Consider the following 27,389-nt stretch of genomic DNA (forward strand, 5'->3'; position numbering starts at 1 on the left):
TTTTTTATTTAATTAAAATTTTATTATTCGTAGTACAATTTTTGATTTTATCTAAAATAAATTCATTATATAATTCGTACTGTTAAATTCATTTTTGAACAAATTCATTTCCTTGTCCCTATGTTTCAATTCAAAATTTTCCTTCTACTATTTTTTCCAGAATATAAGAACGAAATGATCTGGCAATGGTAGAGACAATGTATAATTCATTCCGTCAATGTCAACCCTCTTTTGTTTTCCAAAATGTCCGCTTATGTCAAATGTTATTGTTATTGGATTTCGTATTTCAACATTTTTGGGATATTTTTAGTTTTAACTCGAATTATTACCTGTTTTGGTAAATTTTTGTGTCCAGGACATAATGCCACATGCAAAAATGTCTAGTGTGTCTGCAGAAACAAATTTTTAAGCAATTGGTAAGTCTTACAACGTTCAAGACCGATCTTGCAGTCTACGAACCATTTCAATTTTCAGTTATTAAATAACCATAATTATATGTTAATTTCTTGTTAAATGTACCGAAAGTTTGGATATCTCTTTGAGTAAGGTAGTTAACCATATCATACAACCCATAATATAATTCTTGCAAATGTTTGACTTCTTGTTTGCAAGATTTTATCATGTTGATTTTAAATCAGTGGCAACTCTCGCAATGTGCGAGAATTGGTATGTAATGGGGCTTGAAATTTGAATGCAATTTTGCATTTCAAACAATTCCCTTTCTGACTCATTCTGAGCTAACAATAAATATTTCCATCATGTTTTCCTTTAAATTCCTTATGTGAGTAACCTTCCTCCAACTAAATACTGCAAATTTCTTGTTTGTCAAGGAGTATTTACATTTTCTGTAATATTATATCAGCAATTTAGGCTTATTAACAAACTTTAGGATCGTGATGGAGGACACTCTCAGTGTGAAATCAAATGAGTCCTTACCCACAAGTGAAGAGTTTGATTTTTTATCTGACAAACCAGGAGCAAGTAAAACTCCAACCCTTGATTTCAAAGGAGAACTAACAGAGTTGACTGACGCCCTAAACGAGGTAGCTGCTAGTAATTTTATTGGAATTTATCATCATTGAATGAATGTTATCTAGGTATTGCAAGAAACTGATAACCCTTCTGCAATGTCGCAAGAGCATGATGAACAAATTTATAATAAGAAAGTTGGACATTCGACGTTTTATGCAGGCCCTGTAGGTGTTGGACAAGATCCTCTTACACAAGATCTGAGCCCAACTGAGAAGCAGGACTCCATGAAAGCCGATCTTAGCTCTGAGGATGATGCTAGCAGTAAGTAATTATTTTGTTATGAAATGGTAAAAAAACATTCTTTGTAAATTTTTGAGTGACAAAGTTTACAACATGTTTTCTGAGTGAGCATCACTGCCTAATTTTTTTGATTATCATAACAATTGCAGAATTTAGGGTTAAATTCAATAGTCTCAGTTTGAGCTTTAGCTACCTGTATGTATTTTTGCTTTGCCACTTCTAAATTGCCCAGAATTTCCTTAAAAAAGTTTCAGATATTGATCAAGATTGCACTATTTTCGCGGGGATTACATATTTGGGCGCGGCCCAAATCAACGCCCCAAAATCAGAGGGGGAAATACACAGAAACATGGCTATTTTGAATGAGCAAAGCGTGGAGCAAGGCATTAAAGTATGCGTTTCGGTGCCTTTGTCCAGTCAGGGGTTGGTTGTGTAAGTATATGCAATAATTTTTTTTATGGACAATATATCAACCCTGGGCATGCAGGTCCAAGTGGAGGACCTTGGCCTTCCAGGTTCGAAAGGGGAACCAAGAGCTGCTTAAGTCCACCTTTGGTCATGTCAAGTCTTTTTTTCTATAATTCTTTTTTTCTATAATTCTTTTTTTTTACTGCATTTAGAAAAAATCCTGTAGGTTATTAGTCTGAAAATGGCTTAAATGACTATATTTTGACTAAATTTGTTATAAAAACTTTTCAATGTGAAATGCAAAATTCTTACGTTTTTCCATAACAAATTTGTTTGAACCTTGTCTTAGTTTATACTTTTCTCTTTAGATTATATGATGCCCAGTCGAATTCGGTGATATCCAGGTATGAAATTCATCGTATTTTATTCTACGCCCGAGGCTCTGCTGAGAGTAAGGAGGCCAGCTGCTTCGCATTCACCTGGTCGCACGGTGATACTCAGGAATCTGCTATTTTTCAGTGCCACGTGTTCCGCTGCGATATAGTGGAGGCGGTTTCTCGAGTATCAGGTAATATAGGAGGTTCCAAGTAAAAAAATTACACTTAAAAGCCTGGTAACGTTGTATCTTGACGTATATATCACACAACATCTGCATTGTCATTAAAAAAAACCAAACATTAAACAATTCTGTGTTTCCAGCATGTTTTGCGAAAGCATTTCAACGCGTACCGCGATCAATGAGTAGCAGCGTAACTTCGGCCGCAGACGCCATGTCCGGATCAATCACGACTCTCTCTGAAGCCCGAACTTTGATGTACGTCTTCGAGGTGAATTTGGACATTAAAGAGGACGATGGCAAGGTCCCAACAATTCTAAAATCCCCATTAACAATTACCTTATCCTTTGATTCTTTTTAGGGCACATATTCGACCGTAGGCAAAGACCGGAATGGATTTAGACTAAAGACAAACTTGGAGAAACAATTGTCCATCAGTATTAAACAAGTATCCGATAATGGGCCTCAATTGGTCATCGAAAGATGTTTTGGAGTTTTAGTAGCTCCAGGGAGGCACGTGAAGCACTCTGATATGCGGTTGCTTGAAATGGTGTGTAGAGCTTTAAATTAAAGATGAATGTTAATTTTTTTTGTTTATTAGAAAGAGCAAAAAGGCTATCCGAATGATAATAATTGCACCATGATTTTGGCAACGTGGGATCCGACCGAACAGAACTTTGAGCCGCTGAATGTAGAAACGCAAAAGGATCTGAAACAGTACATGACAATTGCCATTGATTTGGTGATACGAGGGATTCAAGAACCAGTGAGGTAGGGATTTTTGAAATGCACTTGTGCCATAACCACGTTGTCAAGATTTCTATTAAGTGTCAAATTCGAATATTTATCTGTTCACGCTGTGATTTCCATTGCACATTTGTATCGTCCAATGCCGCAAAAGTTGCCATAATTCCAGGTTTTTGATCGAAACGCCAGTTCGGATATTCAGCCAAACCGAGAGGAATTTCTGGTATTTCCAACGAAGGACTCTAACTCAGCAGTTTTACCTCAATTTAAGGGAGGTAAGTTTGTCCAAAATACAAAAATGAATATAAATTTCAGGAAATGTAAAGAAACCTTCTAGTTAAAAAAAAAATAAGTAAAATGTCTTGAGATGATGGTACAGATAACAATATTGAATAAATCAATATGTTTCAAAAATCAAACAAGGTTGTTACAACTTTCAGGTAATATAGAGAACCTTCTAAAAATAAGTAGCTTAGAATTTTCTCTTTTATTTTTGAACTAAATTCATCTTGACTACTGCGTACATTCGAAACTTTGCTATTTTTAATTCAAATATTGTAACGCCTTGTGCCCTATATCATGTTCCAGTGGAATTCCGTGGCCTTGTAGCCTGTTGTTGTTGACATTTGAATTCGTGTCGTTTGAGATAAATAAACCATGTGGGGGTCTTTATTGAAAGAACTTACAGCTTCTTGTGCAATAATTTGCCTTTGGTTTGACTTAAATTTAAAAGAAATTTTAATTTTCTAAAGGGTTTTAGAGACCGAAACCATCGTCGTAAAGGTATTTTGTATTATTTTTATTATTTAACCAGGCGAATATTAATTCAGGACGCTCGTATCTAACAATAACATAAACATCGGTCTTCCTTCACAGATATTACAACAATAACAGAAGCGGTGCCGCCTACCGCGGTTATCGGTGTCTGGAAAAATTTCAAACGAACGCTTTAAATGTATAAGTCAATTAAAAAAGTCGTGTTATATCGATTATTGTTATATCGTTGTGTTATTTAAACGGACCAAACAAATGTTAATTCACTGAAAACCTGTCAAAATTATTATAAATAATTGTTATTGTCCTGTGTGGTTTTATACAGTGTAAGACCTTGTTAGAAAAGTGATTAGCATCTTTGGTTAATTTGCAGTATATTTGAAGGTATTATTGAATTGAATTTGATTTGATTTGAAATTAACAAAAATATATGAATTGAATACACTGATCTCTTTCTGCAGTTTTTAATATTTGTTCAAGTTTTCCCTAGTTCAGATAATTCAAAAACGTTTTACGATCAAACTTCTCAATTTACGTATTTTAATGTAATACCGTTCTATGAAGGAGATTAGTTGTATTGCAAAATTAAGTTATTGCTGGTGTTCATATCACAATTTTAAGCAATAAATGATTAAGATAGCTGCTCAGCAATTATTTGATAAGATACCTCTTTTCAGAATATTACTGGGGATCTCAACGAGGTGATCTATGAGGTGCTCAGCATGGAAACTTCTGGGGAATTAGACAGGAATTTATTGAATCTCAACCTCAATTTATCTAGTTTAATTCAATCGCCTAGTATTACGTCTATCGACACCCTAACCCCGAAGGAAGAATATCACTCTGGTCAGTAATTTTGAGGAATTTTAAGCGGTTATAATTGTGAGAAGTTTAGATGGAGATGAGCCATTGTTGAGCGGCACTGGTTTGGTATCTAAGGACTGTTCCGAGGACGTTTTGGAGTCCTGGGCCGACCTTTTGGCCAAGTGGAAGCAGACGCAACAGAGGCCCAAGCAGGTGAGTTTATTGGGGTTTGAAAGTTGAGTACGACAAAGACTGGAATAATATTTATGATTTAAATTCTCTTGAAATGAAGGGTAGAATGCGGCGCGGTTTTTTATTTTGGGTCGCACTTGTGAAATTTATTAATCAGTGACGTAGGGTGGCTTTCATAAGAATGTACAAAGAGTGAATGTGGAGATATTTGAGACGTATCCACTCGTACTGCCACCTTGCATCATCAAGAATTTGTGTTTCTACATTGATTTCATTTGTCATACTCAATTCGAGCCCTAGTCGCTTTTCACGTGAAATAAAATAATGATTTAATATTTCTGACAAATGCAGCTGCCTAGTTTGGTCAAACTAGGCATACCCGAAGCCCTCAGGGGCGAAGTATGGCAACGGCTGGCGGGCGTAGATGACAATAGCAATATGATGGAGCAATACCGAATTCTGATTACTAAGGTAAAAATCTAGGTTTATGTCATTAAAATTAATTGGTAAGAAACTTGAACTTGTCCGACGATAGTGATCTTAATCATAACTGTAACAGTTTAATTTTTTTAACTTTAACTTCCTGAAAGGAATCGTCGTGCGAAAATGTTATACAACGTGACATTGCCCGAACTTTCCCCGCTCATGATTTCTTCAAAGAGGCCGGCGGATTGGGTCAGGATTCACTCTATAGGTGAGAAATCCATTTGTTTTAGTAACGATTTTTGACGATGCTGCAGGCGCCATTTTATCTCAAATTTAAATCATTCTAACAAACTAGATTACGTCAAGTTCATAGCTTGATTTACCCACTAACATATACTTTAAGATAATTTTCTTCAAATTTCAGAGTAAGCAAGGCCTATGCCGTCTACGACTCTGAGGTGGGGTATTGCCAGGGATTGAGTTTTTTAGCTGCCACCCTTTTGTTACATGTAAGAACGTTGCTTCAAACTTTATATCAGAAACCATTTCATTATTATTATAACGTCACACAACAAATTCCAGATGCCAGAAGAACAAGCCTTTTGTGTTCTCGTTAAACTCATGTACGACTACAAATTGAGGGATTTCTATAAACAGGGATTTGAGAACCTCTATTTGCGTCTATACCAGTTAAACAGGTTCGATTATCGGGGCTCAGATTTTAAGGAGTATTTATAATTTTGTTTCTGGTTCTAAGGTTGATGGAGGAGCAACTGAGCCCGCTTTGGAACCACTTTACTGAGCATCGAATCGAGACCCACATGTTTGCCTCACAGTGGTTTTTGACCCTCTTCACTGCCAGATTTCCCCTCTATTTTGTGTTTCACATTATAGACGTGTTTCTCTTACAAGGTGAGTAGAAATCTGTTGTCTGTTCAGGAACAGCCAAGACCACTGTGTGTATTCCTACTCATATCCTAGAAAATAATTTTTTCCCGAACTACATTTGTATGAACTCTTCTTCATATTTCGAGTTAAGAAATCTCCCCTCTAACTGATGATGTGATTTATTAAACACCTAACATATTCCAATTGCCTCGAACAGGAATCGACACGCTCTTTCAAATGGCTCTCGCCTTGTTGATGGTGTGCAAAAAGGACCTCCTTCAGCTGGATTTTGAGGGAATTTTGAAATACTTTCGGGTGTCCTTGCCAAAAAAATGCAGGAGCGAAGATGCCGCCAAGCAGCTGATCAAATTGGCGTGCAGCATTAAAGTGAAAAAACTGAAGAAATACGAGGCTGACTTTATCACCCTGAAAGGTGAGTTTTGTGTGTGTTTTTTAATAGGAAACATTGCATGTTTCCGGTGATTATTGGGTTTGGAGTGATAATAGCTAAGGAATTCGAGTAACCGCGATTAGATATATAATTGGAACAATCGTTGAGGTGGCATTTAAAGTATTGTGTTTGTTTATCGAGCAAGTTAAATTTTATTGCCAATATGTTTTCCTCGCATTTTCAATATTATAAGCCAGGTAAATTTCGCGTTACAATTAACAGAATTAACCTTTAATTATATTATATATCGGGTTTTCAGCAGTGTCGTAGCTCGTGTTGTTTAATTTTGGTAATTTTTTGAGATATTAGGATTTAAAAATTATAATTGATTTGTTTTGAAAATGTACAATAATTTAGCTTGACATGCTTCTTGTTTTCAAGGATTTAAAATGAAAATTACTGAGGATATAAAGGAAGATTCAGTCTCCTTTAACTCCCACTAAAAGTAATTGCGTAGTGTGGGTTGATAAAAATGTTTTATTTCTCAAAATGTCAGTATTTCAAAGTTCTCCTGTGATAATTTGCATGAAGGTCGATACCCGTTGGTTTATGAAGGTTTTAAGCACCCTTAAACGTGTTTCTTTTTCTCAATAACTCTTTTTGAGACCAGAATATCAAACCACAGTTCATTTTTCCGGGAGGATTTTTCTCTTTGAAATCCTTAACATTATTTTGATCGTGTGTGCGTTGAAATTAATTTACTAATCTTCGCCAAAAAGTGGTCAATTCGGCCGGAATATTGTCTGTTAACGCTCCCTAGACGATTGGGAAATAATTTCTTCGGATTCAGAGGCGCAGGACCGGCAGGAGAGCGAGGTCAATGAATTGGAGAAGCTGCAGCTGACTGTTCAGAGGCTTGAGGAGGACAAGAAGTTGATGGTCGAGGAGATTTCGCATTTGAAGGACATGCTGAAACGGGAGGTAAGTTGACAGTATTTTTGGAAACGGTGCTTGCTGGTCATCTACAAGTTATCCGTGAATGAATGTCAGGATTCTGCACTTTATCGTTCTATGATGTACCACTATCTTCCATCAGGTGGACGATGCAGACCGCGAAAAGAAGAATCACATTCAAACGGTAAACGAGTATAAGATGGTGAGGCAGCGGTTGGATATGCAACTGAACGTGGCTAGGCAAGAACTGGAAAACATCAAAGTGAGATAAACTTCAATCATTTAATTCATTTAACTGCGGTGTTCCCAAGTTTAAAATGCGATTTTATGATTTTTTCGAAAGTGGTAACGTCTCGTGTCTCTAGGACAAAATTTCCAAATGTCAGGAATGCTCGAAGTTCGCCCAAAACGCCAACGTGGCCGAGCAGATGGAGACAGGCGACCATCGAAGCGGTGGAGGTGAGGATCGGATAAGGGAGCTGGAGCTGGAACTTGCACAGACTAAGCTAGCGCATGTGGAGGCCGAATGCCGCAATCAGGTACACAGGAGATAAGTGATGTTGATATTTCTGTGGAAATGATAAGGGGATATAGTCTTCAAAAATTTGACTCTCTTTGTGACGAATAGCGTTTTCGACTTACTGCTCTGGGACAATTGGAGACTACTTTAAGTGCCATTCAATCGTTCGTAAATCGAGTTTTGTTTTCGGCTTACCGAAAAACTACTCTGAAATCTAGTTTTTCGCATTCTTGACTGATCGAAACATTTTTACAGATCGACGTGACGTTATTGACCGTATGCAACCGATCTTCGACTAAGTTAAATACGGTCTGTTGAAGTCTAATTTCTAATGTCAAAGATTATTCGATTGACCGATCCCAAATCTAATTAAGAACAATAAGTCGAAAACGCTAATAGATGGTTGATAGAAACTTTGACTTCAGCAGTCGTTATTAATTGCCATTTTCACAGTTTCTTTCGTATGTTGTTGTCAGTCCTAACAAGGTATTTTCCACAGAATTTAACGCATCAGCTCCGATCGGCCGAATTGGAATTGAACACAGCCAAAAATAGTTGGCCTCCCTGGATGAGCAAGGCTCTCAGCTCAATTAAGGAGGTAATAATGTTGCCTTTTGACGTAGTTTGCCTTAGTTTTCGGTGTATTTTTGCTTGCTGATTACTTCTTTTCTTTTTTGCACGAATCTTATTTATGCTTTTGTCTGACTTCATAGAATATAAACGGTAATCAAGGTCTCTTTCATTACATTATGCAAAGAATATTATACTAATTGAATAAACAAGCGTTTGACGTACAATAATATTGATAATGCATGCCGTTGTCGGTAGCCAGCATATTGCATCGACATTTTCATTGCATATTTTTTGCGTTATTATTCGTTTATTTTTGCTGTTTTTAGCCGAAGCCTAAGAAGTTGTATAATAACGAGAGCTTGGTTTTCAAATAACCTTAACATGCATGTTCTGGAAAGCTCCCTTTTCTCTCTCCCTAGGTAAGGCCAAAACTACTCTCCTAAGCAATTACTTTAACTTTCGTTTCTGCGCCACTTCTTCAACCGTGTCTTTAGAGTAACTACTCGATTTCAGGTCACGAATAAGCCCAACGTGCCCTCCAACCCCACAAACACCTCCACCTTTATTTCCCATATTAACAACGTATATCGTAGAGAAAGTGTGCCACTTCGGGGCCCCGAAATCAGCACCATCAAGGACGAAATTCGACGTGAATCGGCGCCAGTCATCAAAGATTCTCAGAGCTGCAACAGCTTGAAATCCCACAATTAACTTAATTCGTTAAATACTCATCATTTGTTTTTCTTTTGCCTCAAAAGGGGCGTTATGGATTATTTAGTCGTGATATTTCAAGTATGAGTACTGCATGACAGACATTACTGACTCTCTTTTTCTTAATCCCTGGTTTAGGTTGACGTATATTGTTAAGTAATTTCCATTTTGTTTCATAATATGCCAGTCAGACTTTGACAGCTGCCGACGGCCATCGCGTCAGGAAGTGCCTAATAGAGTATTCCTGTCAGTTGTACAATGGCTGTGGTGACATTAACACAACACACATCTACTCTATTAGGTAGATAGCAGTAGCGATTGAGCTTGTAATAATATGTAGATTTTTCGTTTTTTCTTCTTTTTTATGTAAATACTATAACGGAGTATGTACTTTTCTGTGTATAGTGTGCTAACATACACCTATTCCTCTGTTGATTTTCCCAGGTTATTAACGCCACATAAAGCCACCTTTTCACGTTTAAATAATACGTGCCATAGCCAGTGTTATTTGCATTTATATAAGAGTGTCTTAATGGCAGTCGTGCGGCTTAATAACCGCGGATTTACTTCTTGTATTTTAAGTTGTTTTGCTGGTTAAAAAATCACTCAATGTCGGTCAGAAATTTTTTGAATTTCTTGCCTAAGAAATCGTCAAACAGTCTGTTTTGCCAGGTTACATGAAGATGATATTAGGCCATAATGGCTTAATCACTAAGCTATAGCCATATATTTCCATAGTGAGATTTCGATAGTTTTCGTGATAGTTTAAGTTATTTATTTGACAAGTCATTGTTGAATAGGTACACATTTGAAATATATTTGAACGCACTTTTGTACAGAAAATAATTCGTCGTTTGATTTAGTCTTTAATTAAATCCAAGTTAAAGTCTAAACCAAAATTCTTACATGTATTTCAAGCACTCGGTTACTCTTCCTATATATTGAGGTAGATTCTATGGCAGCATGTGACAATTGGATACCCATTGCGTAGCTCATTCGAGGGTCTAAAAGCGGCCATTAAAAAATGTGAAAAAGATGGCTTGTGGTCGATGGAATAGCGCCTTCACCACTTCTTCATAGTTTGCAATGTATTTGTTCAGTTTAGATGGAAATAATTTCCCCTACGGTCTTCGCCATTTTTTCCCTTTCAGTGGATTACGTAAATATTACCTTGTCAGGGGCAATAAAACGACGTCTTATTTTCTAAGAAATATTACATATATTAATTCACAGTAAAAAATTATAAAATTGCAACCCTTCGAGACGAATGAATGGGTATTAGAAAATAATTAGTTTACACAGTGATATGACACAATGACCCTTCAGAAACTGCTAAAAAATAACCTTAACATTTAAAGGACATTTTTACCCACAACATTTCAACCTATCTAAAGGGCATTTCCCGCTCCCGAAAGACTAGAAATTAGTGATACTGAGATTTTATTAATTCCATATGTTAACAATTTTACAATTCCTCCTTCTCAGGGAACTGGTACTTCTTCATGAAGCGCTTAATATCGTGCACTGTGCGCGTACCCTTGTAATCTGCAACAAATTTGCCATTCTGAAACAATTTAATCGTCGGGAAGCCTTGAATGTCATATTTTTCCATCAGATCTGGATTTTCCGTGCAATCAACCAGCGCTAAACAGTTGGAAAAGCCTTCGGAAGCCAGCTCTTGCGCCGCAGATATATAGTCAGGTTTCATTCGGTTGCAATGGGCGCACCCTGCAAGGGCACTTTAGATTTTTTGGTGTTATATTGGGTTAAATAGCTTACAGGGGGCGTAAAACATCACTAAAACAACTTCATTCCTTTGGAGCTCTGTTTTGAAGTTCTTTGTGTCCAATTGAAGCACTACAGGATCTAAAGACCAGCGATCTTTAGAGGGGGAACTGTGTTCGTTGGAGATTTGTATGGGGTTTGACATGTAAACGACGAAATCATCTTTCTAAAAAAAAATATAGGAAAATTGAAAAGAGGAACAAATATATCTGGGTGGGCAGAAGCAAAAGCGAAACTGGCTGTAATGAAACTTACAGTTCTTCCTCCAGTGTACGGTTTAACCTCTTTATTATAGTAGCTGAAGTATTTCAGAGTGGGGTATCCAGTCACTTTAAATGCACTGCAAACGGACGACTGTAGGGTACAGTCTACGGCTGCAAACTCCACCCTAGGATTATCCCTGAATTCGGCGGCCGCCTGCGTAAACTCGGGTTTCGCCTTCTTACAATGACCACACCCTATAACATCCATATCGCAATTAAAAACATATATATTCCCAGTTTTTCGTCCTTTTTGGGTTTGAAGTGAAAAGTTGCAGGTCAAAATCTACTATATTGAAAAAATCACGAGAACTTCAATCTGATAGCACTTACATGGAGCATAAAACATGACCAAAACATGCTTCTTTTTCTTCAATATTGGCTTAAAATTCTCCTCCGTTAAATGGAGAACGTAGCTTTGTTCTTCACTCCACGGCTTCTCGGGAGGTGGTGGTGGGGGCGGCTCTTTCGGGTCCCTTAAAAAACACACTTAATAACGAGAGTTCTGCTCGTAAAGTAACGGTAGTAATGATAAAAATTTTTAAAAAACATTTGCGACGCAAACTTACCTCATAAAATCAACAATCTTGGATGCATCTCTCACATTGGCATTATACATCTCTTCCCCATACGAAAAGTAAATAACAGTGGGATACCCTTTTACGTTGAATTTGGCCGCTAAGCCCGCTTCTTTAGTACCATCTACTGCAGCTAATAAGCCTGAAACCTTTATACCCAAAACTAAAAAAAAACCTTTTCATTGCATTAATAACTCACCCCTTCTTCCTTCATTTGAAGGGCGGCGGATTCGTATTCTGGTTTCATTCTTTTACAGTGTCCACACCCTGGAAAAAAATAATTAAATTGCCATAAAACGGTAGTTTACATGCACTTACAAGGAGCGTAGAACATGACCAAGGCGGATGCTGCGTCCTTCAAAACCGCGTCGAAATTTGCTGCATTTAAATGAACAATATCGGTGGTGGATTCCGCCCAATCAGGCTCCTTAACCTTCACTTGGGGGGCTGCTGGATTGTGCATAAACTGCACTAATGCTGCTCTCTTATTATCCCCCTCATAAGCGTATTTGAAAGATCCATCTCTGATTTGAATTTAGTTAACCGCAACGATTTTTTGGGTTTAAAGTTAGACATACGCAAAATAGAGTAAAGTGGGGAAGCCACTAATGTTGTACTGGGTTCTGAGAACTGCGTTTTCAGGGCGGTTGACGTCAATTGCGGCCAAAACTGACTGATCTTTCAAATCTGAAGCTGCTTGCGCGTATTCAGGTTTCAAGGTCTTGCAATAGCCGCACCAGGGAGCATAAAACATTATGAGAATGGGCTTACCTTCCCGCTTCAGAAACCGGGAGAGGGTCTGGAAAAATTTATAGCCTTTTTTCTTCATGACTTAAGGAATGAAGATACAGTATTGAATTCAAAAGCAGGAATTTTGATAAGTTTGAGCAGATGTTAACTGCTAAAAAACCAAGATGGTGACAACTTTTCTGTTAGTGTCAAATCCATTTGACCCATAAATTGACACTAACTTTAATAATAACTAAGTTGCTCTGTAAAACCTTAAATTAGCCAGTATTGTCACTTACATTTGGATCTGGAATGTGTATAACATCTTTGGCAGAATCATCCTCTTCCCACGGCAACTCGCCAGTTGGATCTTTCATGAAATTAGTAACTGCCTTCTCATTAACTTTCCTATCATAATCTTTATTAAATTCACCATCTTTATAATGTTTCAGAACAAATGAATCAGTGGTTGATATTTTAAGTTTTTTACAAAGCTTCTTGGCATCCCTGTAAAGTAGATTTTCCACCATCATTTTTTTATTTAGGTAGGATCAAAGCTCTCTTCCTCACCCTGAGCAGTTAATTACAACTATCACCCCTTCTCCCTTGATATTATCTGCCACATCTCTGAGAGTGTCTAAGACAGTCTGTGATTTTTTGTATGAGTTGTAAAAGCACACTAAAACATTGGTTTTAGTTCTGAGTAGCTTTTTCAGGTCTTTGCTATCTGTTATGTTATCGACTAGTAGGTTTTTTCCGTTGTGCTTTGCGCCACATGCATACAAAGATAGGAAAAGGATCTGAAATTAAAGCTTAGAATAGATGTGAAGAAAAGCGTTAACAGGGCTAACCAATACAAGTTTGAAACTAAAAGCATTGAAATGCTCTTTGTATTTCTACTTTTTTAATGGTATCAAATAGGTCATTTCAGGGGGCAGCAATACTCAATTAACCAAACCGGAGTTATTCTTTTAAATGCACTTAACAACCACTGTAAAAGCGACCCTTACGGTTGGCAAGTTCAAGTAAAACTAGTCGTTACAATGATAACTACTTAATACTCACAAAAAATAGGAACAAAATTGGCCTTAAGTGCATAACTGGAATGTTGGTTTTGGCTTGAAACTGATAGAAAATACTGCATACAAATTTCGAAATTGTTGAGTATAATGTAGGTACTAAGATGAGGCATTCGCAGGCGAATATTCGATATTTAAATCATTTTTTAAGAGATTTTAATTTTAAAATAATTAAATTTGGAAAAACAGAAAAACAGCGGCTAACACTAAATCTAACCTCAAAAAATATATCTATTCTTGTCGTTTCAATGGCCTCTTGTCGCTACCAGTCTGGCCTTCCTCCTTATAAAAACAATGGAATATAACTAGACTGACATATCATTGAAAAATTATTAGTGAAATCCGAGCGATCAGATATAAAAAAAATGTCTACGCATGTGTAAAAATTTAGTACACATAAGGATGTCACGTGATATTATATATTATATTTTCCGTAGTCAACATTTTAAGCTTATTACACTTGTATATCTTTAAACTGGCTTAAAAAAAGAAAAAAAATTAAGATAATTGGAATTATCCATTTAAAATTTTAAAAATGGTTTAAACATCGACACTATCAACTGGGACACATGAACCCAATATTCCTCTGAGTGGCTTTCGAACTCTTTCGAAAACACCGTCAAGGTTGTTTTTTAACACTATGTATTTCTGGCATGACATATAAATTTTTTAAGACAATTTTTACTTTGAAAGTTTGTAACGTTTAAATTTTGAAAAAAAAAAAAAAACTTTGCTATGTCAGGTGTGGGGTTCGAACCCACGCTCCCTTTCGAGAACCAGAGCTTAAATCTGGCGCCTTAGACCGCTCGGCCAACCTGACCTGACAGTCTTATCTATTATACTATATTAAATACTGTATAGGCGATTTAAGAGAATATTAATGGTTAATATCTTTATAAATTTTGAGTAGAATATTTATATTTCAAACTGATATTTAACTAATTGGTTAAATTAAATTGGAATATAGCTCCCAATTTGAGCGTCAAATTATTTTAAAAAATTAATTTATAGGTTAGGTAGGGACGTTTTGAACTTAACTCCATCTCACTTCTTTTGTCAAAATTACCAGCAAAAAGTGAAATAAAGCTTGTACTGCTGTTTCGAGCTTATTTCTTAATGCCAAAAACATTTGATTAATGTCACTTTCACTGTCACCTGGATCAGCTGTTTGTGTTTATATTTGTATAATTTGGAAAATTACAAAGAAACTCCGATTGTGCCAAGAGTTTCCTACGAGTTTCCTGCTTTGCCAAAATTATCAATTCGTGAGTATTGAGTGTACTTAGCTCTATAACATTCTAGTTTTATATAATTAAGATCACCGCAAGTAAAATTACGATTTTATACAAAAATAACTCAAAGCTTAAACTTTGGTGCTGTGTGCCGGTCTCAATTCCAACTAATTTCCAAGAATTTAACAAGTTTCTGACTGGAAAACAGATGTTCAGGCAATTAAAAGTCTTATGTAATACTGGCAAGTCTATATCAACAAACTGGAACTTTTTCATACAATTCTCTGCATATCAATTTGTGTAAATATTTAGTGTGAGTTCAGGGCTGAATTGTTACCTTTATCAGGAGCATTATTTTCAAAGGAGAGGCGTGAGAACCTCTATTTCCAAATTAACAAGAAATTAAGGCCTTCCATAAATTTTTTCCTTGTTTATGAAGTCTCAATTCTTTAGCACGTACAATTATCCATCTTTTAGTTTTAAACCTTATGAAAGCTAGGTCTCTTGACAATTTTTGGCATTAATTTAACAACCCATTGAGATCTAATATTGTTTTTGTGTTTATAATTTCAGTAATATATGCTCAGAGTCGGCCTCACAGGCATCAAGCATTTGAGAGAAATGGCATCTTCAGCAGCTCTCCCCCAGATAAAAAACGTGGACATCGACCCCAGCGGCACCTTTAAATATATTCTAGTCAAAGTAAACAGTACAAATGCCGAAGGCAAGCGCGAAGACAAGATCATTGTCAGGGGGTATGCTGAATGTGGATATCACGGTAAGTGCTTACCAGTTTGTTTATTTCTGCTTCATGTATTTTTGTTTGTTCATTTGGGAAATTTTCAAACTATCTGTTGTATTTCTCCGGAGGAGTACTGGGAAGTTTTTTAAACCACTAATATGCTGTTTTATTGACGAGTGTGTAATTTTGTTCTAATTTACTCAACCCTGTAATCTTACCATTTCCTAAATTAGACATAAGGTAAAAGGGTAAGTTTTAATTGTTTCACAACCTGTTTTCAACGTGCTGCAAGGTAGTTCAAATTTAGTATTTTTATTGAGAATCTTAGTAACTGTAATAGACATTTTCAAGAATGAACATGAGAACCTCTTTACAGCTATTTTTGATTGAACAAAACGTGGTTAAACAGTTTAAAAATTTGGACTCATACAGGGTAATTTTCAAAAATGAACTATTTTTGCAATAAAACAAAATAAAGCAATAAAAAACCTTTTTATTCATATAAAATATAAAGAAAATGGTTTCATTACCAGGAACAAATAAAAGGCTTTTTGGTGTACTATAGTTTATTGGTATTTTACATATTTTCAGTGACATATCGCTTCAACTTTACGCTTCTTCGTCAGGATATAAAATTACTTTTTTACTTTACCCATACTTGGTTTTGACCGGTTTTTTATTACACATAGGCTCCATCTTAAGACTAAATCGTAAGACATATTTTTTGTAGGAAAATAGACCATCAGGTCACACGTGCAGAGTAATGGCGTAATTTGAAAATAATCAATAAAAATTTAAAATTGAGATAAGCAAATTGGACCAAATTTATTCTTTTAATTGTATAAGCGATTTAAGTTCGTTTTTCATTTCATTCAACATTTATACATTTTTTTGCATAAACTGGTAGAATTGAATCGGCACGGGCACATCAACAATGCAGGTCACTAGCAATGAATATATCCGTAGTATACATGTGCCTATTTGATTGTACTGGTTTATTCAAAGACAGGTTGAGTTCCATATACGGTATGGGATTTAGTTTTGGGAACCTGAAGCAACGGCAGGTTCCATCCCTTCTTTGTCTTCCGGCAGAGATCCATAAGGTAACATGAGCCCTGACAATTAAATATTTCGACGAACTTTTCGTAATTTAAGCTAAACCAACTTTTCAACCGAGATTATACAACTTGCCTTAGTTTTTTTGTACTCAAAATGAATGCCCAGAATTTAAATTTCTTTCCTGAATTTTGGAGTTTTTTACTTTTAAACTTCCATATGAATACACCAGTATTGGTTTTTTTGTCCAGAGTTTTCAAACTGTAAAGCTCTTCACATCGAAACGAAATCTAGAAATTGCTAATTTGACCTCAATATTAAGGTTTTTTTTAAAACTTGTTTTACCCCAAATTCAAATGGGGAATTAAGGTTTAATTGAGAATTTTTTTTTACTGTTTAGCCCAAAAAGGGAAACCTCGGGTTATCAATTTTTGTTAAGAATTCTCGGTTTGAAGAATCAAGAATTGAAATTAACTTCTTATGATACAAACTAATCATAAACTGAACTCTAATAATAATCAAGTTTGACATATTGCTTCAGTGGGGGACTAAACTCAATAATACAAATATATATATGTGTTTGATCTCTATCTTACCTGAGGTTATTGATAGACAATTTCTTACATAAATATCTTGGGGTAGGGTTTCCAGAGGTTTAAAAAGCTGATTTCAATGGAGGGCAAACTCAGATCCTTCATTTGGATACCATCTGGTAACCCTATCTTCAGGGGAATTTTAGCAAAGTTTTTCTTTATTACTTTACTTTAGGCTATGTGTATTTACTCCCCTCTCCCATCTACACATACGCATACCGATATTGAGTTATGCACAATTTAAATTATCAGCTATGAACTGCGTCTGGTCCTTAAACAGCAAAACGCACGTGTTAAACTAAAAAACGCCCCATGTTCATCTTCGTCCCTATTTTGCGAGCATTCTACATGCTGGGCGCCATTTAACTTCAACAAAGCCGGCGCGCTCTCCAGATCTGAGTCCGATTTACCGATCGCCACGATTTCGTCCAAGTTTTGGAACTTCTTGGGGACTTTCTGCGCGCCCCCTGCAGAATTTCGAGTTTCCTCTTTGGCACCATTTTTGCAGAGTTGTAAAGTTGCCGGCCTCTGATGGGAAATATTTAGAGTGGCACTGCTATCTGACTCCTCCCGAAAGGCGTTTTTCGAGGCTTCAATGGGAGATTTGTCAGTTTTGTTAATCTCCACCACGACCTTGAGTAAAATATATTTTGTTATCGCAAAGAAGTGGAAAATTTGCAATTTACCTTTTCCCTTTCTCACGTCCCATCTTTTTCTGGTTTTATGTCTAGCTCGGTTTTTCTTTGAGCCTGAGGTGGCTGAACGTATCTCCTTGAATCAGTTTCGATTTTCTTGACCCTGGTCAAAGTCTCTCCATCGTAGTCAGTGCAGGTATGCATAAGAGTGAAGGGTAGTTTTAGACTCACGTCTCCCCCCATCACGCTCACTATGAGTTTCACTGAAAAACAGGCATTTCTTTTTAAATAAAAACAATTTTTGATGTCTAAAATAGGAAAATGTCATAAATTCCAAATAGTTTTGCAAATTCCGGAAATTATCTGAGAAGTTTTGAGTAAACACTTATATCAATCTAAAACGAGCTTTACTTTACGATCGTACTATATATGGTGTTATGATCAATATTGCAATTTAATAAACGTGAAATGGCCTTTAGCGGGTAGTAAATTACGTGGGGCAATATCCAAGGCCATGAGAACACAAAACGGGATTGGAAAATTATCGAATGGAGCAAAATGGAAGGATTAACCGAATTGTTTTGTTGCTTTTATTGGTATGAAATGGATTTTGTTTTGCATGCCGTGCATTGGCGTATTTTCAGTTTTTTCCTTAAAATACCAAGAAATTACCAACGTTAGATTAGTCTTTGGTACTTTAAATGGGGAAAAATTGCAGTATATACACGGCTAAGAGCTCACTTTGATGGCTGAAGCACACCTAATCATTTTTTTAGAAAAAAAAACAAAATTTTGAAAAATCCTTGCTTCTGATATATAAGGAATATAAGAGATTAATCTTGGGTACGTCTATAGGTACTACCCTAGGGTAATTGAGGAAAAAAATAGTATTTTGAATAAAGCAAAATTGCAGTAGTACTACGGCAAAACGCATACTTTTGAAAATACTGAGTATAGTTTTCTAGACCTAGAAGTGGTCCATTCCCCTGTTGGAACAATCATTTTTTTGGAAGTTTACCTTTAACATAGTAAGAGACGTATATGGCAAACACATTCCTATCATCCGCATTCCCGGTAACTGAGCACACGGTACTGGCCAAACTCGAGTTGGACTTGGTGTAAGTATCCTCCAGTGCGATCCAATTCTTCGTGGTACTGTTTATGGGCAGCAGGGTGTACGTCTTGTTCAAAGTGGTGCCATTGACTACCGGACACGATTCTTTATCGCTGACCAAAGCCACCACGTTCTTGAATTTTCCATTGCTGAACATGCATACGTCCACGTGTTGGACCACAAATACCTGGAAGGAAGTGTTAAATGTTTCACGCATCCTGCACATGTGATTCTAAGGAGAAAATTCGCTCATGCCCATTAAAACTAGGGATTTCTTAAATTTTCAACCTCACTCGTTTCTAGCTGATCATTATTTATATAGAGGAAACGCCGGATTTGTATGGCGAACCGAGATTTTTAATAAGTTGTAATAACATATACTCGTAGAGTCTGTCTTTGGGTGGAATCAATTTTCGAATGTAGGTTTCGCCTTTTTGTTCAGCGCCAGCTTGGAATTTAATTTCCTGAAGGGATTTTTAAGGAATCGAACGGATTCTCCCCCGCATTAGGGATTTTTGGGCTGTCAGATTGTCGGAGAATTGCGTGCAAAAGCGGCAGGTTTATTAGCTTTCAGTTAAAGTTAAAGTTAAAGTTACAGCACCCAGGGGGAATTATACAATTTCAATTTTGTATTATTAGCTTAAACGGGGTTTTATTATGAAAGCCCTCAAGGGAGTTTTGATCATGTCAAGCCTCCCTCCATATTATATTCACTATGTAATAAATTGGATTATTTGGATAAATTGGGTTATTTAGTTAAATTTGATTTTAATCTGAAAAATTACTGAAATTTCACAAATCAGGCCGAAAATATGAGGGAACATATTCTATGCACAAATGGATCGAAACTATTTGTTTACATTATAGTTTCCATGGCCGAAACAATGAGTTCGCCATCCGTGGGCGTTGTTTGATTTTTATGGCCCGTGGCTCATGGCAACGGGCCTAAAGCTTCAATAATGTTCGTCGGTAATGTCAAGGTAACGTGGTAAATTAAAAATAACGCCTGTTCATTTTTTAACCGCCCTAATGAAACAGCTAAAAAATATATCATTTGTGCGTAAAACATTGGACCACCGGGCCGAAAGAATGATTACACCCTCGACCGAATAACGGCCCTCTGTTTCGCATTGAGCCTCAAACTTCGGTTGCGGGCGTAATCTTCTTTCAGCCCTCTAAACGTAAATAACTGCACACAATCGCAACGTCTAGGGACATTTCCATTTCTGGCTTAATTTTTTTTTAACGCATCCAGAGGTCATTTTTTCGCTATGCTTATAAAAATCCAACTAATTTAGCCTTATTTTAGCTTGTCGGTGGACGATTTGAACATTTTTTCCTCAATATTTATACCTACAGTCAAAAATTAAAAATTCGGTCGTCAATAGCTTTTTTATTTTCCTGCAGTAAACAAATTTTCAATTTTATACGTTCAAATCGGTATAATGTTTATTATTCACGCAGCGAAGACATTTGACAAGGGAAACGATTAGAGCAGGGGGCTTTTTGGGCGAAGGCATGAGGCAAACTCAGGTCGCCGTGATGATGGGTACTATTTAAAGCATGATATCACGACTTTATGCGCGATGTCGAGACGAGGGCGATGTGGCGGAAAGGCACCGGGGTAGAGTTCGCTTTACAACTCCCATACAAGATCGATTTCTACAACTGAATGCCCGAAGACGCCATATTGTAACGGCATCAGAACTTCGAATTACGCTCCAGCAAGTACATAATGTTGATGTCTGGGCTAATATTATGTGACGTAGATTACATAAAAATAATCTGCATAGATCGACTTTTGAAGGTTCAATCGTTATCATAGGGTACTGGAGGAGTACGACTTTTGTGGACAGAAGAACACTTCGCATGGCGAGATGAAAACTGGGTAAATGTGCTCTTCACTTGTATCCCGGTTTGGAATTTATCCTGACTCCAGGAGGGTTCACGTGTGGGAAGAACCTAATAATGCAAACCGTCTCAGCAGAGTTCAGGGAGTGAACTCTTCGAGAGAGATAGTTATGGTCTGGTGAGGAATTGGTATCGGAGGAAGAACTGATCTCGTTTTGTTGGAGAAGTTTTTGACTGGCTTATCATTTGTGGGTCCGATATTGCTTTGTTTACATGCATGATAATGCCAGACCACACACGCCAAAACTTGCAATGGAATGTTTGGAGAACAACAATATCGATGTGTTACCATGGCCAGCACAGTGTCCAGATTTAAACGCTATTGAGTAAATCTGGGACGTACTTCAAAGAAGAGTTTTTCGTATGAGCAGGGTAAGCGAAGAGACGATGGAAGAACTCTTTTTAGGGTTTCAAGAGGCATGGAATGAGGTACTCTAACTCGACATCGTTGCCTTCATTCGAAGCATGTCAATACGATGCCGAGCTGTTCTAAATAATCTCCGAGGGCATGAAAGTCGGTATTTTTTTGTTTTGTCAAGATTTAATCTTGGGAATTTTTTTTAGTTTTCCTGTATTCTTATACAATTTCAACGTTTTCGCCTTTTTTGGAAAATTACATTTTTTGCAATTTGTGCTTTTGTTGCATTGCTCCAAAAGTCAATTTTACATGTCCATAATGAAAAACTTAGAATTGAAAGTTAAATGTCATTTACAAACGTATTTGTGAAATATCTCTAGACAGTGCGATTGTGTGTAGCATTCACAACCATTTATGTAACAGTGCAATTTTTTACGCTTTGTTCAGGTGGAAAATGTTCGATTTCTGACTGTCGCTTTCCGCTCGGGTGGATCTCAACTGGTGCCTCAAAGAGACAACTAATCTCCTCGGTGTCTTAAATAACTTTACACATATTGTGTGGAATGCACCTAGAAAAAGGTCCTACACCATATTCAATCTTCGACATTTCCAGAAAATTGTTTTAACAGACTTTTGAATAAACGGTTTATTTGCCGTGCAAGTTCCTGTGCTAAGTTCTAGCCTAAACTAATCATGCGAGTATTGACTTGAGTTGTATATGTCGGAGATTTATTAGTTTTTAAGTTCTGTAGATGTAATATTAGAAGAGACCATAAGATGAAGGGCAGGCTGACAGCCTTCTTAAGAAAAAGCATTGTCGAGCGAGGTCACTGATACCACGACGCTCTTAAGTGGCCATGTGTGCTAATTATTTGGGTGACACTAAACTATTGGTTCCTTTGTAATAGGGACTAGCAGGTACTTTTCCCACGGTTCTGAAGGACTCACCAGAACTGGGAAAGTTAAGACAACAGGGACAAAGAACTGGCAGTTAATAGATTGACGAGCAGAAGAGCGGTCGTGGGGTAGTGAATTCGCTAGTCTGTCTTTTCATTCTTCGACTTTTAAAGAGATACCTTTCCTCGAAAATGGAAAACGCATCAAACGCTATTCCGACATATACGTATACCAGGGGTTGTTTCAGTAGTTAGTATACACTAGGACGATTTAGTATTTGCACAAAACTTCCGATTCTTTGATACGTCTATGCCAGATACCTCACTTTCAAAAAGGTCAAATTTAAATTAGGGCTGCCCTGCACATGACAGGATAATTAAATTCCAATATATTAAGCGTTTCCATTCAACCCCAAACCCAATAAACGGCCTCAAATTGTCTATATACAAGACTCATTTACCATTGGACTAACTTCAAATAGCTGCAAGAAATAGCAAGGACAAGGGTTGAATAATCCAGTTACACAGGACAAACAGAACATTTTGCTCAAAGAGAGGGAGACGGGTTCAATTCCAATATGAAATTACCGACATTACATGAAGTTTGCTATGGCGTTTAAAGTGTCGTGATGTTTGTTTCAATACGTTGGAAACGGAAACGAGTTTAGGAAAGGTGGAAGTTTCTGGATATCAAGTTAGTTTTCATGTGAATGTGGAAAGTAGGTCGACACATATAAGAAGTTTGGTTGCACTGCTGCAGTGCTCTTATCACACATTGTTTACTCTGTAATGGGTGAAGAGATGAAGGTAAAATGGCCCTTATAGCACTTAAATGCGAGGACTATGTTTTTCAAGTTCCGTGGTGTAGCTACTCAGTTGTCGTAAAGATGAGGTTTTTCCTTAGTACCATTTATTAACCTCTCACGCCAGCTCATACCAAGCGAGTAAACTACTTGATGTCACAGTTTGGATCTGAGTGCATTTTGATTATGGCAATTGCAATTCAAGCTCTCGCCAGATGTGAGATTCGCTTTCTTCAAGCTGAAGGCAACAATTCGGCTGAACTTTATCGACGTTTGAGTGTTGTGTAGGGAGAGAGCTGTATCAGCGATAGTGCAGTGCGAAAATGGTCCAGAATATTTCGGGAAGGACGAATTGATTTTCACCGTGAAGGTGGTCAAGGAAGGAAATTCGTAGCAACAAGCGATATTGCCCATAAAGTCGACAACGCGATATTGGAGCGTCGGCGTTCCATAATTTCTTAACTGTCTGCTGATTTTCCTCAGATATCCCGCTCAGCTCTTTACGACATCGTCATAACAAAGCTAAGGTACCACAAGTTTTGTGCGTAGTGGATTTCCAAATATCTGACTGATGAGCACAAATTGCTACGAATCAATTCTGCACTAGCGTTTTCGCAGAAGTACCGGGAGAAAGAAGCTTTTTTAGGAAAGATTGCAACGGGAGATGAGACGGGGATTCAGTTTGACAACAAAAGAGCAATCCTAACAATAAATGCACACGAACTCGCCTAATAAACCTAAGAAGGTTAAACAAACCATGTCCAATTGGACACTTGTGGCCACTGTTGCGGGACTGTGGAGGAATTTTGCTGATGGAGTTTATGGAACCTGGGACCAAAATTACTGCAGCATCGTGCTGTGAAACTCTTAAAAGTCTAAAAAAAAAACCATACAAAACAAAAGTAAAGGTATGTTATCATCAGGAGTAGTCCTACTTCACGACAATGCACGCCCTCATGCTGCAGTGCAGATTAAAGAGCTGCCTAAGAATTTTCGAAGGGAAGACTTTGATCATCCGCCGTATATTCCCGACTTGATGCCAAGTGAATTTTACTTATTCGCTAGGTTGAAAATGTGGTTAGGAAAACAGCGATTCAACACAAACGCGGAATTGAAATGGTGTATGTAAGATTAGTTTTGTGCACAGCCGGCAACTTAGTATGAAGAGGGTTGTTCCCGGTTACGATAAATATCTTAATATCCCTGGCGACTGTGTCTAAAAGTAGTTTGAATACATAAGTAACTTTTACGTATAATCAAACATGTTTTGTTGACTTTATTTGTTTTTGCTGTTTTATTGGAATTTAAAAAGAAATAACTCTCGTATTATGTAAGTGCAAAATTTTGAACTTACACAATATTTACAGCTCCCTTGATATTAACTCTCTTATCTTATCTGACGATTAATCTAACTTAATTAATCCAACTCCACATCTAACTTTTACATTATTCAACGTTGTAAGTTTATTTTAACCCGCTTTTTCATGCCATGACGTTAGCTACACAGTAGGAGCTATGTCATCGCATGGCACACGACTCATTCCGTAGAAAGATCGATCTTCATTAGACTCTATGTCGTCCAAAAATTAGCGACTGGGGATGTATCTCGACATTGTTTTCATTCCTTACGCGGTATTTAACTAGGCCCAAAAGAACAAAAGGGCTTAAAGAGACTGCGAGTTGCGAAAAGTTAAATATTTGCTTCTTGATTTATCATCTTTAGGAAACGTTAACCATATGTCAAGATTATGAGCGTCCCCAAGAAGGCATCAGTTTATCCTTGGTTTATCTCATGTAGACCCAAATGTTGGCCTGATTTATGTGCCCAGACATGCGATAACAATTTAGTTGGGAACCTATTGCCGATCGTTAGTTCCATACAATGTAATTATTCAAGTTTCGCCCTGTAAATGGAAACCATTATTACCGACAAGGCACTATTGGCTTGTTTGCATCGATTCAGTCAATTTAATTGAATCTGGGCATGACGTAACTCGTAACGTTTCAATGTGAGGAAACTGCCACGGCTTGAATTTGAGGTTCTGTAATACACCCCTCGCTATCCTTTACATGCCCTCAAATGCCCCGTTTGAGGCGAAATTTGCGGTCCCATCCAACTAGACTGTCAAACAACTCAATGATTGAACTTAGAGGAAAGCACAATGAGGTAAAGATCCAATGGAGTGTATACAGTGTGTCGCGTAAAAGATTTTTATGCGGTATCCTACGTCAAAGCGTATTACAAGTTCATATAAACATACATCCGCAAGCGTTTCGTTACTAACATACAGAGGATTGAAGTTATGCTAGACTTATTGAATAATTACTCGGCAGATGCTGATAATTGCCCGACGGATACCGATAATTGCCCGGTAGATGCCGATAATTGCCCGGTAGATGTCGATAATTGCCCGGTAGCTGCCGATAATTGCCCGGTAGATGCCGATAATTGCCCGATAGATATCAATCAAATGTATCAATGACAAGTGAAATTTTAATTCGGACAATAGTTTTCAGAGATGGTTCACTTACTCGTGGAATTTCAAGGGAAAGTCACACCGCAATACTAGAAATTACAAAATCAGTATTTACCTCACTCCATAATAACGAGATATTTTGCATTCAAGCTTGTTTTCTTTAAAAACTTATGCTGTCAACCCGCGGGAAGCGTGCTCAACGAGAGCCGAAACATTCCTAAACGTTTCAGCTTCAGAATTCAAATCCCGTTAGAGATTCTACTCTTTTAAGCTTTAACAGCTTTGAAGGCATAAACCTTATTTTCATCCAAAAATTATTGCGACGTATGGTGGTAACCTGAACTGACTTACAAATTGAAATTGCAGACCACCATACACGTTTTGCGAACTTGAAATTGCGACGTCGTATTCGAGTTATATACGAGTTTCAAACGACATTTAAATTGCCTGACATTCTCTGAGCATTAAGGGATATCCATCCAACTAATGAGGAACTCGACAGGGTGTTTTCTAAATATACGAAACACGTGTTGAATTGTATTTCAGAAAATGCTTAGGCGGATTTAGTGAGAATTTTCGCCGTTTAATATTTGATGCGCCTTTTCGACGTAGCGGGGCGCCCGGAAATTTCAGGGGAGTCTCTGGGGTTGGTCTTTTGGAATTTTGCTTGAGAACAGTAACATTTTGAATAGAGCAACTAAGAGCACAACTTGTCTCTTCGTATTTTTTCGTTTCATGTTCGAGATTAAAATTTAAATTCAAATTCTTGCGCATCTCTGAGCAAACTGAATGCAACTCACAAAATTTAAGTAAAGTGGAATTATGACTAAAAATGAAAATAAATGATGTACTAGAACGGTTAATCCAGCCTTCTTAGTGGCAAGTGCACTCTTTCAGAGAACCCAGGGTTGGTTTTTGCACACCCCGTGTTTGGGAAGTAAAGCGAGTTTAGGAACTACCCCGCATGTTCAAAATTTCGCCTCATGATTACATGGTGCTTCATACTAGTATGTGAAAAATTCAATTTCTGGACGATTTTAAGAAGAAAAATCATAGGAGGATGGGTCCGTTTTCGCCTCCTGTATGAAATATAGGATGATACATTTCTTTTGTGTTTTCCTAATAAATCCGTTTTCGGCATTAAATATTTTTATGAAAATGGGGGACCGCAAAATGGGTGTAGGGGCACACACTTTAAGGGGAGAACTATATTTTTAATTTCACCAGTGACATCCCCATTGATGCGACTCTGAACATTTTTTAAACGAAAAATATGGACCGCAATGAATCATTTTCAGACTTGCATAAATATCATCTTCACTCGCAAAGGTCAACAAATCAGCCAGGTTTAGCGTTCTCTTCAAACTCGATTATATATAATTCATGATGTGGCATTATGTAGTAAAATTAGGAGTGTTTTTGATCCCGAAAAACACCCTGACGCTGGATTTATTATATTTTTATGAGCACGCCCTTAGCAAACAATGAAGGGCACGAAACCCATGTTCGTCCATGAATAAATACACTTTGAACTTCTAAAGTAAAGAGGGAAAAAAAGGATGAAATTATTTGGTGTTTTGTACGAGAGTGTATGGCAGGTGACGTCATCATTTACTTATAACGAGGGTTGAAGATGTTTATATTCGGGGGAAAGTTATGTTTAATATTTAATGTGCGCAGAGCATTGAAACGGCCCTAAAATCATAAATCGCTCAAAGAAAAAATAAATTGGACCTGAAAGTAAAAGGGCGAGCCTAAAAGATCAAAAACCTAAACCCTTTTTAACCTTGCTACTGCCAAAGCTTTTCGTTTTCGTCCAATTTTTTCCTTTGGAAACTCGATTTTCGTATTAGCCCGAAATTTTAATAAACCGGTACTTAAGTTAAATACTGAAAATTTTCCGTGGGCCGACGGCCCTTCTCGTC

At 37.2% G+C, this 27,389-nt stretch overlaps 4 protein-coding genes and 1 non-coding gene across 10 annotated transcripts in view; 2 read left to right on the forward strand and 3 right to left on the reverse strand.

Annotated features, from left to right (window-relative positions):
- Positions 1-226: 226 nt before the first annotated feature.
- On the forward strand, positions 227-9,651 carry GAPcenA (GTPase activating protein and centrosome-associated). 4 transcript variants are annotated; one of them, XM_066390639.1, is made up of 22 exons: positions 227-416; positions 890-1,043; positions 1,098-1,293; positions 1,521-1,704; positions 2,049-2,248; positions 2,380-2,540; positions 2,598-2,786; positions 2,838-3,007; positions 3,153-3,258; positions 4,435-4,603; positions 4,653-4,774; positions 5,105-5,224; positions 5,344-5,447; positions 5,604-5,688; positions 5,762-5,877; positions 5,937-6,091; positions 6,285-6,500; positions 7,279-7,439; positions 7,555-7,674; positions 7,778-7,951; positions 8,432-8,530; positions 9,019-9,651. In XM_066390639.1, the coding sequence occupies exons 2-22, from the start codon at positions 897-899 to the stop codon at positions 9,214-9,216; spliced, it is 3,192 nt and encodes a 1,063-aa protein (XP_066246736.1). In that variant the 5' UTR covers positions 227-416; positions 890-896; the 3' UTR covers positions 9,217-9,651. The 4 variants fall into 4 exon arrangements, with proteins under 4 accessions (XP_066246736.1, XP_066246737.1, XP_066246740.1 ...); XM_066390640.1 differs by having other exon boundaries at positions 1,527-1,704; XM_066390642.1 differs by having other exon boundaries at positions 228-416; positions 7,309-7,439.
- Positions 9,652-10,412: 761 nt separating this feature from the next.
- On the reverse strand, positions 10,413-13,971 carry LOC136408955 (protein disulfide-isomerase A5). Its single transcript, XM_066390189.1, has 11 exons — positions 13,634-13,971; positions 13,139-13,368; positions 12,868-13,075; positions 12,418-12,638; positions 12,158-12,363; positions 12,039-12,106; positions 11,831-11,988; positions 11,595-11,737; positions 11,257-11,459; positions 10,996-11,167; positions 10,413-10,944 (listed from the first exon to the last, which is right to left on the reverse strand). The coding sequence occupies exons 1-11, from the start codon at positions 13,664-13,666 to the stop codon at positions 10,682-10,684; spliced, it is 1,905 nt and encodes a 634-aa protein (XP_066246286.1). The 5' UTR covers positions 13,667-13,971; the 3' UTR covers positions 10,413-10,681.
- Positions 13,972-14,383: 412 nt separating this feature from the next.
- Positions 14,384-14,467, reverse strand: TRNAL-UAA (transfer RNA leucine (anticodon UAA)). Its single transcript has one exon. It is a non-coding gene; the product is annotated as a tRNA-Leu (tRNA).
- A 301-nt stretch (positions 14,468-14,768) lies between these two features.
- LOC136409256 (14 kDa phosphohistidine phosphatase-like) overlaps positions 14,769-27,389 on the forward strand; it is a 52,702-nt gene continuing 40,081 nt past the window's right edge. The window contains exons 1-2 of one of the 3 annotated variants that reach the window (XM_066390646.1): positions 14,769-14,912; positions 15,453-15,657. In XM_066390646.1, the coding sequence (XP_066246743.1) occupies positions 15,459-15,657 (199 nt within the window). In that variant the 5' untranslated portion in view covers positions 14,769-14,912; positions 15,453-15,458. Of the gene's footprint in view, positions 14,913-14,938; positions 15,126-15,452; positions 15,658-27,389 lie in introns of those variants that run through there. The other 2 variants (XM_066390645.1, XM_066390647.1) reach the window with 2 other exon arrangements.
- Positions 16,179-27,389, reverse strand: part of LOC136409255 (arrestin homolog) — an 82,387-nt gene continuing 71,176 nt past the window's right edge. The window contains exons 11-13 of the mRNA XM_066390644.1: positions 18,924-19,206; positions 17,957-18,168; positions 16,179-17,903 (exon numbers count right to left, since the gene is read on the reverse strand). Coding sequence (XP_066246741.1) covers positions 17,969-18,168; positions 18,924-19,206 — 483 coding nt within the window. The 3' untranslated portion in view covers positions 16,179-17,903; positions 17,957-17,968. The remainder of the gene's footprint in view (positions 17,904-17,956; positions 18,169-18,923; positions 19,207-27,389) is intronic.

The sequence above is a fragment of the Euwallacea similis genome, chromosome 5 (assembly GCF_039881205.1).
Source record: "Euwallacea similis isolate ESF13 chromosome 5, ESF131.1, whole genome shotgun sequence".
In the NCBI taxonomy this organism is placed as follows: domain Eukaryota; kingdom Metazoa; phylum Arthropoda; class Insecta; order Coleoptera; family Curculionidae; genus Euwallacea; species Euwallacea similis.

Coding starts and splice junctions, on each gene's coding strand:
- GAPcenA (XM_066390639.1), top strand. CDS start 897: ATGGAGGACACTCTCAGTGTGAAATCAAATGAGTCCTTACCCACAAGT. Junction 1,294..1,520: donor CTCTGAGGATGATGCTAGCA/GTAAGTAATTAT, acceptor TCCTTAAAAAAG/TTTCAGATATTGATCAAGAT. Junction 2,787..2,837: donor ATATGCGGTTGCTTGAAATG/GTGTGTAGAGCT, acceptor TTTGTTTATTAG/AAAGAGCAAAAAGGCTATCC.
- LOC136408955 (XM_066390189.1), bottom strand. CDS start 13,666: ATGCACTTAAGGCCAATTTTGTTCCTATTTTTT. Junction 11,738..11,830: donor AAGATTGTTGATTTTATGAG/GTAAGTTTGCGT, acceptor GTGTTTTTTAAG/GGACCCGAAAGAGCCGCCCC. Junction 11,460..11,594: donor GGTCATGTTTTATGCTCCAT/GTAAGTGCTATC, acceptor TGGATGTTATAG/GGTGTGGTCATTGTAAGAAG.